This window comes from Polypterus senegalus, chromosome 4 (assembly GCF_016835505.1).
Source record: "Polypterus senegalus isolate Bchr_013 chromosome 4, ASM1683550v1, whole genome shotgun sequence".
Lineage (NCBI taxonomy): Eukaryota > Metazoa > Chordata > Cladistia > Polypteriformes > Polypteridae > Polypterus > Polypterus senegalus.
Genome location: NC_053157.1, coordinates 227,787,703 through 227,801,588, shown reverse-complemented (window position 1 = coordinate 227,801,588; position 13,886 = coordinate 227,787,703). Strand labels below are relative to the sequence as shown.

At 36.8% G+C, this 13,886-nt stretch overlaps 1 protein-coding gene across 2 annotated transcripts; it reads left to right on the top strand.

Moving 5' to 3' along the window:
* The first annotated feature begins 241 nt into the window (after positions 1-241).
* On the top strand, positions 242-10,252 carry LOC120528680 (C-type lectin domain family 4 member D-like). Of its 2 annotated transcripts, XM_039752845.1 has the most exons (4): positions 242-492; positions 2,076-2,227; positions 2,416-2,543; positions 9,757-10,252. In XM_039752845.1, exons 2-4 carry the CDS (start codon positions 2,150-2,152, stop codon positions 9,938-9,940), a joined length of 390 nt encoding a protein of 129 aa, XP_039608779.1. In that variant the 5' UTR covers positions 242-492; positions 2,076-2,149; the 3' UTR covers positions 9,941-10,252. The 2 variants fall into 2 exon arrangements, with proteins under 2 accessions (XP_039608779.1, XP_039608778.1); XM_039752844.1 differs by lacking the exon at positions 242-492 and having other exon boundaries at positions 1,979-2,227.
* Positions 10,253-13,886: the final 3,634 nt, after the last annotated feature.

Sequence of the window (13,886 nt, the reverse complement as noted above, 5' to 3'; positions counted from 1 at the left end):
GCTGATGTTTTTATAATGCACTGAACTTGTAAAAGGACATTTAAAGGGTGAAACCCGAATGAATGAACTGGAGTGTACTGGGTGAAATTATTTTTAAAAATCTTCCTCCTTTATACCACTCTTTTAAAATGAGTCAATACAAATATGAAAACAACAGATTTTAATATTTTACCTTTTTGTTGTTCTTCAGATTTCACACATTTGGACAAAGTGAAGGAAAATCATTTGACTCCCATAACAGAGATGGAGAGTAACATTCGTCCTTTGGTCAAAATTACACTGTGCTGTCTGAAGAAATCAAAAGTTTTCAGGAAAGGCTATCAACTTTAGAGGCAGAATATGCAGAGCTGAATGGGAGCAACAGTAGACTGCAGTCCATATACAGAGAGCTGAATGGCACCCATGCTACTCTACGTTCCCAGTATAAACAGCTCAATCAGAGCCTAACAGCACTGGCTAAATACTGCCCTGTAAGAGACACTTTGACACACGGTAGGAAATCCAGTTTTGTTTCTGTTGTAAACGTCAATCTTATTCTGCTTTTCTATTGAGTATCTGGCAGACAAGACCAAAAACTAATAAGACGCACAGTAGCAGCCCAGCAGGGGTGAAGTTCTTCAGATTTTATTATTTCAATTCAGTCAGTTATGATTTCACAGTAAATAACAAAAATAATAATGACTCAGCTCATGTTTAAGAAAGTGAAAAACTGAACTGACAGAGTGTAACAAAGGTACTATATAGGCGCCTGACCCAACACATACTCACACTGGAGGCACGTATAAACACCAAAATAAACTTTTTTTTTTTTTTCACCTGTAGGGCACGTCTTCCCCGTGTCCCACAGGCACAACACAGTCCCAAAGCACCACACAAAACACCACACTCTTCTCCTTTAACCACCACTCCTCTCTGTTAAGCTTCGTCCTCCTACTCCTAACTATAGCTACTGAGTGGTGATTGCTGGCCCCTTTTATAGTCCACCTAGAAGTTCTCCAGGTGGTTGACTGCCGAGTTCCAGTTGCACTTCTGGGTGTGACGAATACACTGCCCATAAGAGCTCAGGAGTCCCAGCTGCAGCACCCTCTGCGGTGCCTGCGGGGCCCAACAGGGCTGCACCCAACTCCAATTCCCATGGAGCCCTGTGGGAAACCGAGGCACCGTTCCAACCCAGGGTGGCTGCCATCTAGCATCCAGGGGGAGGTATTGCACAGTCCATGGTTGCTCCCCCTGAACATATAGTGAAGGGGCATCCTGGCCGTCTGCCACACAGAGTATGTGTTTTAAAATGGTTATGTAACTAAATGTGAATCTTAAAAGTGATGGAAAAAAACAAATATAATCAAAAAATACCAAAAGATGAATAAATAGAGGGGTAACCTGAAATAAGAAACAGGCTGAAGTGGGAACTAGGCAATTAATCACACTGGTAAACAAAATACAAAAACACAAATGAAAATCTGAAGTCAAGAAAAGCAAAGCAAACTAACATCCCGTTCTTCCTGGAAGTGACTTTCCGGTTCGTCTAACACTAAAGAAAAGATGGAACACTTTTAAATAAAGTTAATCTGTAATTTGGGCACTAAACTGCACATTCCTCTGTGATGTGTATGCACAGTACACAGTAAATTATAAAAGACATTATCCAGCTCTTGACATGACCATCAATAATGCCTGACAATTTTAAACAATACAAGTGCACTCATTCACCAAACTATAGGAAATTGCTTTATTGTGGTGATTATAAAATTAAATAAATTATTTATTAAAACAAAATGAAAGTAAATTCCAAAAAACAAGACAGATCCCAAGGAAATGATTGAAGGTTGTCTACATGTTGAGATGAAAAGAATTAAATGGTACAAAAACTGACCACATTTTCTGGAAAAGAATTTGTAGAACATATACTGGCTTTGTGTGTTTTTGAGTCCCTCAGGGCTGGAGTACACAGATGTCTAGCTGCAGTCCGATGTCCTGTTCTCCAGTGGTCCACATGTCTGTGACCTTCTGTGAATTTCAGTATCTTTCAGGTCATCTTCACTCTGTCACTTTCCCTTCTTCCTCTGCATTTTCAGGTCAGAAGTGTTCTCGATGTCCACATAATTGGCTGCTGATCAACTTCACATGTTATTTATTCTCCACTGATAAAATGAACTGGCTCAAAAGTCAAGATCAATGTAAATCAGATAGGGGACACCTGGTGATTATTGAGAGTGAGGAGGAACAGGTATGGTCTTCATTATGATGGGATTCACACAGTAGGAGGTTGGTAAAGAACTAAGAAGGAGACAAAATGTAAATATAGGAAGACGCAGAGACAACAGAGCTGGCAGCAAAGCCAAACAAGCATGTTATGACTTCAGGAAATGTAAATATTCAGGCAGAAGATTCACTCAATGAAGTTTATTTTTTTAGGATTTTTTAACAGCATTGGTGGAAATGGAAGGAAGAGAAGATAAATCCTACTGGATTGGACTAACGGATCAGAACATAGAAGGTGACTTTGTATGGGTAGATGAAATGCCCCTGGACAAACAGAAAACGTAAGTAAAAGTAAGCAGGAATTAACAAATGTGAGTTAGGGAGGAGCAGAAACTGTTGTGGAACATTAGCCAGTGTAAACTCATTACTGTAGGAGGGTTTATGATTATGATTTTTAAGTAAAGGCACTGTAATAATTACCCTGTCCATTTTACTTTCCTTGTAATGAAGTTTGTATATTTCAGATTTTTCTTTCACAGAAAATCCCCAAAATAAGCAAAAAAAAAAAAAGATGAAACAAAGGTTATAGAAAGATGTTATGCCTACTGTCTTTCTCTGCTGTTTTTCATTATACTTATAATACCACAGACTGGCGTGGTATGACTGGCAGTGACACAATTGTTGTGTTTTGCAACATTTGCAGCTCCATTTTTTGTGGTGGCATTTTATATTGTTTTTATATTATTATGCAGAATGATCAGATCCTTATTAATTCATTGCAGAAATCCATTTTAACTTATTTAGCCCTGGCACAAAATGACCAGCTAAAAGTGTTCAGCAGGCACCATGACTGTCTCCTCCAGAGGAGTCTGCTAGAGAATGGTGTTGCCAGCAGTGCAGTGCTTGCTCAGTATTGTCAGCAATTAGCTGTGAGTGCATCTGTAGACAAGGTGAAGTGAAGGCGTTTGGACAATGGCCGACTGAAATTCTGTAGGATGTACAAGGATTGGACAGCACAAGACTGGGGCACAGTTATTTTTTCGGATGTATCCTCCACCCAACTCTTTGGGACATCTGGAAAATCAATTGTTCGGAAAGGGAAAAGGTGAATGCTACCATGTGTCACTGAGCCAACAGTGAAGCATCCTGAGACAATCCATATGTGGGGTTGCTTCTCATCCAAGGGAGTGGGCCCACTCACAATTTTGCCCAAGAACACTGCCATAAATAAAGAATGGTATCAAAACGTCATCCAAGAGCGATTTGAGGGCACAATTTGATGATGATCTGTGTACAAGGAGCACCATGTCACAAGGCAAAAGTGATAACGAAGTGAGATCATAACATTGAAAGTTTGGATACGTGGCCAGGAAACTCCCCAGATCTTAATCCCATTGAGAACCTGTGGTCAATTTTCAAAAAGCAGGTGGGCAAGCAGAAGCCCATAAATTGATCAACTCCAAGCACTAAAAAGGCAAGAATGGATCACCATCAGTCAGGATTTTGATATCCAGCATGCAGGAATGAATTGCAGAAGTAATGAAGAAGAAGGGTCAACACTGTAAATATTGACTCTTTACATTAATTTGATATATTTTCCAATAAAAGCCTGAAACTTATGAAATGTTCATAATAGTTCTTCAATATAGCATAGAAACATGTAAAAATAATCTGAAAATGCTAGTGTGTAAAACACAACATTTATGTCACTGCCAAAACTTTTGGCCACTGCTGTACTTTAGTGTAATAAAAAAGAATGCTTTGGACTTAAAATTTAGCCTGTACCATTTCATTTTTAAAATGAGTAATTTACATTGACTATGGATTGACCTGATCCAACCAAAAAGTGCTCACACTTACTGGGTCTTGTTTAAGTTTTGTTACACCTTGCCATGTCTTAAACTGTACCACTTTTCATGTCTGTCAAATAAATAGCTGCTCATGCTAGCTGCGTTCTTTTTTGTTGATCACATAGTAATGTTTATTTAAAGAGACAAATGCTTTGATTTTTGTTTTTCATGCCTCTTTGTCTTACTTTCCTTTGGCAAGGTTTAGCTCAAGCCACAGAAAATACAACTTTGAGATAAAGGATGCTTATTTATTTAGATCATTGTAGTGTTTCTGGCAAAATGAAAACAAAGTTCTTTGTTGGTGTTGAACTTTAAAGGAATATCTAAAGCTTTTTCTACTAGCTGACATTCCATTTTAAGAACATGATGATATTTTACTTTCTAGGTGAGAACTGGTGCTTAAGTGCTACCTTCAAGTCTTACAAACCTGATATTATTAATTTCCCTCTTTGATCACCTAGTATCCAGTCATCTGATTATCTATACATTAATTCATTCATGCATCATACACCCATTCTTTCATCTTTCCATTTCTGAATAGTGCCAGGCAGTAACCAACTCTAGGTGGGACATCACAATCAAACACTCAGCCGTAACCTTTTGATATTTGGCCAATTTAAACTAACATGCAGTTTTTTATGATGAGGGTGGAATCCAGGGGCCTTAATGCATAACGCCTTGCGTAGAATTATCACTAAAACATGGTGTAAGGACAAAAGCGGAAATGTGCATACGCTCAAAAAAATCCAGATGCATAAATCTGTGCGTTCACCAACTTCCATGTTCTTCCACTCCATAAAAGTAACGCACGTGCACGCGACTGCTGCCACAACCCAAACTACTCCCAGAAATATGGCTCTTTGAATATGCAAATCAATATAAATAGCCATTAAGCTCAGTGTTCTGTGAAAAGGCAATGGCAAAAGCACGGGGGGAAAGTAGAAAAATTTCAGCAAATACCAAGTGGAGGCAAGGAAAAACTTACCATTTGTTTGTTTAAACCATGGTATAAACAACAAAAGGAAGCTGATTGGATGACATAGAGTGTCGGAGAAACTCAAAAGCTCAAGTTCACAAAGTCGCACAGTACATTAAATAAAAAAGAAGTTGTCAGATATCAAAGTAGCCGTGAAAGTCGTAGCCCACCGTCTGAGTGTCATATGAAAATAGGCACACAGTGAGAATAAAGCTCGAAATGTCAACTTTAATCTTGAAATTTCCACTTTAATCACGTAGTTTATTTTGTCATTAAAGTAGAACATCATAAACTTCATCTTTAAATCATTTAATTTACTAGTTTCTCAAATCCCATCGTAACTGAAGTAGCATGTTAAATGCTTTGTTTTGTATGTGTTCTATGTGCTATATGTATGTGAAACAGTTCTACATGGAGCACTTGATGAACTGATTGAATGCGTTTATAGTTCTTGGGATTAAACTGTTTCTGAATCACGAGGTACGTACAGGAAATGCTCTGAAGTGTTTGCCATATGAGAGCAGTTCAATAGACAGCATGGCTGAGGCAGTGTATGCTTGATGCTGTATACCGATAATTTCCGATCCGATTGCACACTCAGATACAGTAGGATAAATAGTCTGGGTGGTGCATTGATAGGAACAACACTAAAGCAGATATGGTATTTGGAATAGTTTGCCAATTCCGTGAACCATTATATTGTTAGAGGTTAATTACAATCAGATGCCTTAAACTAATAAACAATACGCGGTTAATTTCAGTGTATATGACAAAGCTATGTCAGGGATATGGATCTAAAAAAGAAAGGGAACCAAATTGGAAAAAAAGCACTGCTTTGACGCTGGGTGCTGCCAGTTTGCAAAACCGAGCGGAGAACTTGCAAACTCCAGGGTTTTAACTGACATGAAAATGTGAGTGGCTTTACGCCAAATTCCGGTTTTATACATCGCGATTTGAGTGTGGAAATGGGAGTACGCAACATTTTTGTATGTTTATACTAGGGGCCCCAGGACAATGAGAGAAAAACAACTACATTAAGCAACCATTGGGACTTGGAGCCTGTTTGGAAATAATCAGAAAGAAGTCAAATTTGTATTTGAAACCAGTACATTGCTTGGCATACTCACACTCATACTCAAATGTTTTCATACTTGGCATATTTATATAAAACAAATTTCTCTGACATGTGGAGGGAAACTGAAGTAACTAGAAGAACCACATGTAAACAGCGAAAAGTATCCAAACGTCATATAAACACTCACTGGGCCAGGAATGGAACTGAAGTATCTAGAGCTGTGAGATTGACAATGCTATTGTAAAATTTTATACAATTTTAAATATTAACTTGGTGCACAATGTGGTGATTCCAGCCTGAAAGTTCACTGATTTGCCATCAAAAAAACACATGGTTTGTTTAAGGTCTGTTTAAGCAATCTTCGCCTTTTTTATTTTTGTTTTAATTCTGATTAGGAAAAATAAATCATGGCATAGATCTAGTCAACAATCCGAAACTCTCACAAATGTCCTTCTCACTGGTTTCACTTCTCCTCAAACTCCAACATTTCAAATTCCCCAAATCTGAACTCTAAGCTCATTGTAAGTTTTATATTCCTTCCTGTGAATCAATGAAACCCTAAACCTAATTCCCCGTCATGATGACATCTTCTGATATCCCTTTCACTACTGGTACCCAGGCCACTCATGTCATTAAAATCTAAATTAGATTCTTTCTTTCTTTCTTTCTTTCTTTCTTTCTTTCTTTCTTTCTTTCTTTCTTTCTTTCTATTAGTTAAGACAAACATCAAATTTGAAATGTTCACAAGTCAGAAGGGGCAGCATGGTGGTGCAGTGGGTAGCGCTGCTGCCTTGCAGTTAGGAGACCTGGGTTCACTTCCTGAGTCCTCCCGCCATTGAGTTTGCATGTTCTCACCATGTCTGCATGGGTTTCCCATAGTCCAAAACATGCAGGTTAGGTTCATTGGTGATTCTAAATTGTCCCTAGTGTGTGCCATGTGGTGGGCTGGTGTCCCCCCTGGAGTTTGTTTTCTGCCTTACGCCTTGGCTCCAGCAGACCCCCATGACCCTGTAGTTAGGATATAGCGGGTTGGATAATGGATGGATGGACAAGTCAGAAGCAAATTTGGAAGTCAGATAGTGCCCTGCCACCACCTGTTTTCAGTTTTTGCAATATCATCATTTTAATTTGTGGATTATTCTCCTTCCATATAAACAATTTAAAAAAGGGTTTACAAAATACATATGGGAATACCCAAAAGAAGAAATAATATTATTAAAATAAATAGCATTCCCAAGGTATTAATTATCTCTGCTAGAAGGAGCTAAAGAGAGACCAAATATTAAAATCTCATCATCCTTTAAAAACAAAGCTTGGAAAGATCTTTGAGTTTCCTTGTCTGTGTAAACCCCAAACTATTCTCACACAGTCAGATGAAAGTGCTCTGATATACCATAATATGGCATGCTACTTAGTGAAAAGGAAAACAGTTTAATAAAACTGGCAATTAATTATTTCTGTCAGTAATTAACAGAAATATATCATCTGCATGCAAAAATATTTCTTTCTATTCCTTCCCTTATATTTCCCTTTATTTCCATTTGTTTTCAGAGACAAATAGCCAGAAGTTGGTTGGCAGATTTGAAGAGTAATAATGGTGATAGAGAACAGCCTTGTCAAGTTAAATGTTCTAATTTGAAGTAAAATAAATTTATTTTGTTTGCCCATAAAGAGGCTTCTGGGATTGAGCAAAGTAAATTGATCCAAGGGCAAATATTTGTTCCAAAGCCTAATTTTCACAGCACACAAAAGAGGTATCTCCATGCTACTCTTTTGAATGCTTTATCTACAGTACTTCCAACGATGATTATAATTCTGAAAGATCCATTGCTGATGGTGTTTATAATGTGATCATAAAACAGTGCATATTTGACAATAGCTCTCTGCATTTAACAAATTCATCTTGAACTTTTGGTATTGTTATAGGAAACACTTTCCCAGTGCTGTTTGGAAGAGCACATTAATTCATTCACTTCATTATTTGATAAAATGGGCCTTTATTCTCCTAAGAAGAAAAAAAAACAGTAATTAGTGACTAATGTAAACATGTGAGGGCAGAATATTATTTACTCTAGCATCCTCAAACAGTGGTAACATTAATGGGGCTTATTTAATAGTCTGTATATTATTTTTAAATTACACTGGATAACTGTCTGGACCGGTGGCATTTCTACTTTGTAAGGAATTTATAGCATCTTTAATTCTATTGAGTCTCAGTGGTTCGTTCTGTTCCCCTATCAACACTGCATTAAGTTACAGCAGTTCTAATATATCCACACAGATGTTATCACTGGCCTCTGTTCCATTACACTCTGACGTGTGTAGACATTAAATATATTAGTTGTTACTTTACATTCACTAAATCTGATTCCACCTATGTTGTTTACATCTGTGATTCTGTTTCACGCTTTCTTTCACGTATTGAAAAAATACCACAATCTTTCCCATTTTGCTGTTGTTGAACATCCTTGAAAACAATAGGAGGATGGTACAGAAATAAACCGTAAAGCAAATGAAATTTTTCGACAATAATATTAAAATTTTTATTAGCATTTAAGCTATCATACACATGAATTATAGTACCATCATAGTAGGCACAGATCCAGTGTGTGACACGTTCTGTAGCTGCAGAAGGCAATATTTGAATATGTCTATAATTTTGTGAAATGGGTATATCTATATCAATAGAATTATGCATTAGTAACACCTCTTGTGCTCAAAATTTTGTATGTGCAGCTGATAGTTCATTGAATTTACCCATCTGGTCTGTTGACAAAAAATCATTATTGGCCAACTCATTGATTACACATTTTGATAATGGTAGTATTTGTGCTTCCATTTTTAAACCAACGTAAAAGAATAAATAATAATGGAATGTTAAGTATATAAAAAACAACCCAATTACTGTAAAAAAAATTTGTAGAAATGACAACACTAAACTAATGTGAATAATATGATTCATATTCTCTGTCCGAGCAACCTGGCACCCTTGTATAGCCTGTGTCTGTGTCTGTCTGTGTGTGTGTGTGTTTGTGTATACTGGGGCCAATGGGAGCATCAGGCTGTAATTCCACCATGCCTGTGAAGTGCAGAGAACTATTTTAGTGAAAGTATATTTTAAATTGATTGGTTGGGTCGCATGACAACACACAGAGAGCACTCCAGCCCAATGATCCTGTTGGCCTCGGTTATAGGCTATGTAGAGATGGAGATACAGACTTCTGCTTATTAATACTTCTTATTAATAGCAAATTATTTCTTCTTTATTATGAATTGAATTAAACCAGCATACATACTATACTCGTGCAAAATTTCAAGTTTCTAACACATTTGTAAATAGGTTAACTCAATATCCCCCACCCCCCTTCAGGGTTCTTAGGGGACTTGAATGAATTTGGGATTTTTCCCCTCAAGGTGTTATCATTACACAGCTCTGTGCCAAATTTCAACTTTATAACTCATTTGAAATTGGTTTTCAAAACTAGGCATTCAGCAATATTAGTATAGATAATTTCTTCTCTAATTCATAGAATTGTAACAAATAAAATTTTATTTAAAAAGAATCTCTACACACAGAGTTTTCGTGTCATGCACATTCCATGCATGTGTAGTTCCAGTGTGCTGCTGGTCTAATTGTCCTTTTTCTTTTGCAGCTTTTGGGCTAAAAGGGATCATGACCATGGGCAAGAGCCAGACAACTGGATTGAAGAGTCTATTTCCCCGGGAGAGGACTGTGTGCATCTACAGAAATCAAAGATCTACAGTGGCTGGTATGATGCAGGCTGTGAAATGCAAAAGAAAAGGATCTGTGAAGCACCTTGTTCAGTTCATGGCTAAACTGCAAACAGGAGCAGCTGGGTACTCAACGTTATATTTCACTGGAGTCAAACAGTTTCTCTGAATTGAATAGTGGCTTTTATTGTCTTTGCTCTTGATATCACATTATTGCAAACAATCTGAGAAAAGACTGCTTTTCCTAAAATGTCACCTCAATTTAATACGTTTAATGTCAAAAAACAATTGGAACAACTGAGGTTTCATTTTAAACAGTAACTGTTTTAATAAATATAAGGCTGACATATCAATGCACAGTTTAAATTGTTTAAAGGATTTTGAAAGCCTTTGGGTTTATTTAAACATCAGTTACATGAGGGCCTATGGTTCACTAGAACAAGTTTTACTTTGTGGTTTTTTTTTTATTATTTTTAAACATGTGTGGAATAAAAATGAAATCTCAATATTAATTATCAAAAGAAGGTCTGTATTACAAATACACCTTAAGATGTGACCCAAACTCTTTAGTGATGTTTGAATGAATGGATTGATTTGTCCATTGAATTTTATAGAAACTCTATATGTTTATGTTTAATTTCATCGAACTAATATGAAAATTTGAAAAAAAAAAAGGGAAAAGGAAATTTTAGGGTATATTTGAATAATATTTAAATCAAAGTTTCAGACATGATAAATATAATGTGCAGCCTTTTTCTTTTTTATTAATTTTTTTTTTTAAGAGTTGGGGGCAACATCGTGGCCCTGTATAATATAAATGCAAAATAATAAAGGTTTTTCCTCAAAAACTAATGACCTTTAGGACACAAGTCTCAAATTAGATTCAATATGCAGCCTTAATGATAAGGATGCACTTACATTGAATGACATGAATCATCAATAGTGTATTTGGTTTGTTAAAGATGTCTTAAGGCATTTTCACACTGCTACTTCATTTGCTTTGTTCTGAATCAGGGGATGTTTTATTGCTTTGTTTCAATATCCAGCTAGTTCGGTTTCCCACTGTGAATGTTCAAGAGAACTAAACATATGAATAAACATCTTGTGGGCATGTCGTGTACTTCTTCCATTGGACAGAAACATATTTTTTTCCTGGGAAAAACTATAATGTTGGCTATTTGTACACTACTTTAGGGAAAAGAAGATTAAATTTAGATTCTGGTTTTGGCTTAATTTTGTCTTTGACAATGAGCTTACTGCTGAATTAAGACTCCATTGTACCAAACTCTGCTTCATCTAACTTTCCTTTGGTTCACCCATAAAACACAAAAAACATATAGATCTCTTCCACTCACCTTTATAACTGCATGAAAGAACTTTTTTGAAAGTTCTTTCCTGTCAAAATAATAACCCTGACATAAACACCAGTCCACTCATGCTAGGATAATGTGGACTCATGAATGACCAACATGAATCGAATGAATGTAAACTCCACAAAGGTAATGTCTAGACCAGAAATAATAAGTACATCTTGAGAGATTCAGGTAACAATGCTAATCAATGCATAAACCTGGTGGTCCTGTCTCCAAATCCCCCAAAGGTAGCAAATAAACTATACTCAGTTTCTGAAAGGATCCATCATCTATTTTTGGGAACAGGTGGCCATTAAAACCTTGAGTACTTGCTGGATATCTGTGGTCTATAAAGCAAAGAATGGCTGAAATGATACATCATGTCTGAGCTTTATACACCATTAATGATGTCTTAGAATAGAGAAAACTGGATGGATTCTGTTTAGGAAAAATAATAAAATTGAAACAATTTAAAAGCATAAGATTATCAAGATGTTTTATGTTGCAGCAAAAAGAAGATTTTAGACATGTTCACAGATTTATTTATTAAACTGAAATATCCAATTGACACAAGTATTCAGACCATTTGCTGTGACACTTGAAATAGGGCTCCCATTCAATTGATTATCATTTTAATGTTTCTACAACTTGTTTGGAGTCCATCTGTGGTCAAGCTGAATGACTGCACATGAATAGGAAACGCTTTGTAGAACTAGGCACTTGGAGTCTCAGGACAGGCAGCAGATTTATTGTACACCACACATACAGACTCACTACAGATGCAATGAGTGGGATGCCATAGGCACCTCTTAAATGTATTACAATTCTTATCATACAGGCCATTATTCATCCCCATCTGACTTCTATTATTTCACTGCTCTAATATTGCCTCTAATTAATTCCACATATGTTTCTTAGCTGAGGAGGTGTCAAACCCCTCTCTTTCTATCATTTCTGTTTGGCAAGGCCTACCCTTACTCCCTACTAGCTCAGTCCTTGCTACCATTATTTACAGGCAAAGAGTTGACATTCTCTGTCTAAGCGAAGGGGCCCATCCTTCTTCAGCTCTCCTGCACGTCTAACTTTTGGCTTAAAGAAAGGTTTCTAGCTCATATAGAATAATAAAACATATGTAAGCTTTTTTAATTCTAACTCTTACATTTTAATACTTAGTAAAATATAGCGTGTACTTTTATCATGTGCTTATAATACTTTTCTAATACATAGAGATTACCGATTTTAAGAACACATTTTTCTATAGCACACAAATGTCTTTATAAGGTTCCACAGTTAAGAATGTCTGTCAGAGCAAAACTCCAAGCCATGAGGTTGAAGAAACTGCCTGCAGAATTGAAAGACAGAATTGTATTGAGGCATAGATCTGAGAGTCCTGCAAAAAAAAAGTCTGCAACATTGAAGGTTCCCAGAAGGACGGTGGCTTCCAAAATTTTTAAATGGATGAAGTCTGAAACAACCATGACTTTACCTAGAGCTGGCTACCCAGCCAAATTGAGCAATTGGAGCAGGAGGGACTGGTAAGAGAGGTGAACAAGAACATAACTGTCACTCTGGTTGCACAATCATCACTGCAACACTCCACCAATTTGAGATTTATGGCAGGGTAAACAGACAGAAGCCTCTCCTCAGTGAAAGACAAATGAATGTTTGGCTAGAGTTTGCAAAAAGGCACATAAGGAGTCTTAGACTTTGAGAAACAATAATCTCTGTTCTGAGGAAGTCAAAATTAAACTGTTTGGTCTTTACTCTAAATATTGTATCTGGAGAAAACCAAGCACCAACGATCATCTGTGACATACCATTCCAACAAAGAAGCATGGTAGTGACAGCATTATTCTGTGGGGTTGTTTTTACAGTGGTAGGGACTAGGAGGGTAGTCACAGTTGAAGGAGAGCTGAACAGAGAAAAAACAGAGATATCTTCAATGAAAACTTGTTCCACAGCATGCTAGATATCAGACTGGGCTGAAGGTTCACCTTTGAACAGAACACTAATTAAAGACAACAGAGAAATAGCTTAGAGACAACTCCTGGAATGTCCTTAAGTGGATTAGTATGAGTCCTAACATGAACTCAATTGACCATCTCTGGAGAGACCTAAAAATAAGTGTGCAGCGATGGTCTCTATTCAACCTGACAGACCTTGAGAGGATCTGCAGAGAACAATGGCAGAAAATCCCCATATCCAGGTGTGTGAATCTTGTCACATCAATACATATGACCCACTGAGGCTGGAACTTGATTGCAACGTTCGCAGGTTGGATCTTGCCTGGGAAACATTTTGGACAATTTTAAACGAGACAGATGCACTCAATATTAAATTTTAAATTAAATAATTGTATGTTTTGCGCATATGGCGCTTGAGTGAATTCTGTGCATGGCTACCTTCCACTCCTTTTCTAAAATGTTGAGTGAGAGATCCTTCTCCCACTGCACTCTGCTCTCTTTGAAAGGGAGGGACTGTAACATGTTTTTATATATTCCAGAAATGCTGTCTGAGTCCTCAAGACTGATCAATATTTTTTTTGGAATACAGGTAGGTGGGAGGTGAGGAAAATTGAAATAATTTAAATGATTTTTTCATAGGTCTGCCACATAACAAAATGTCAAAGAATGAAATCATCTGAATACTTTATATGCAGTTTAAATATACTGTATACATTTTTAAAGCAATTTAGTCAC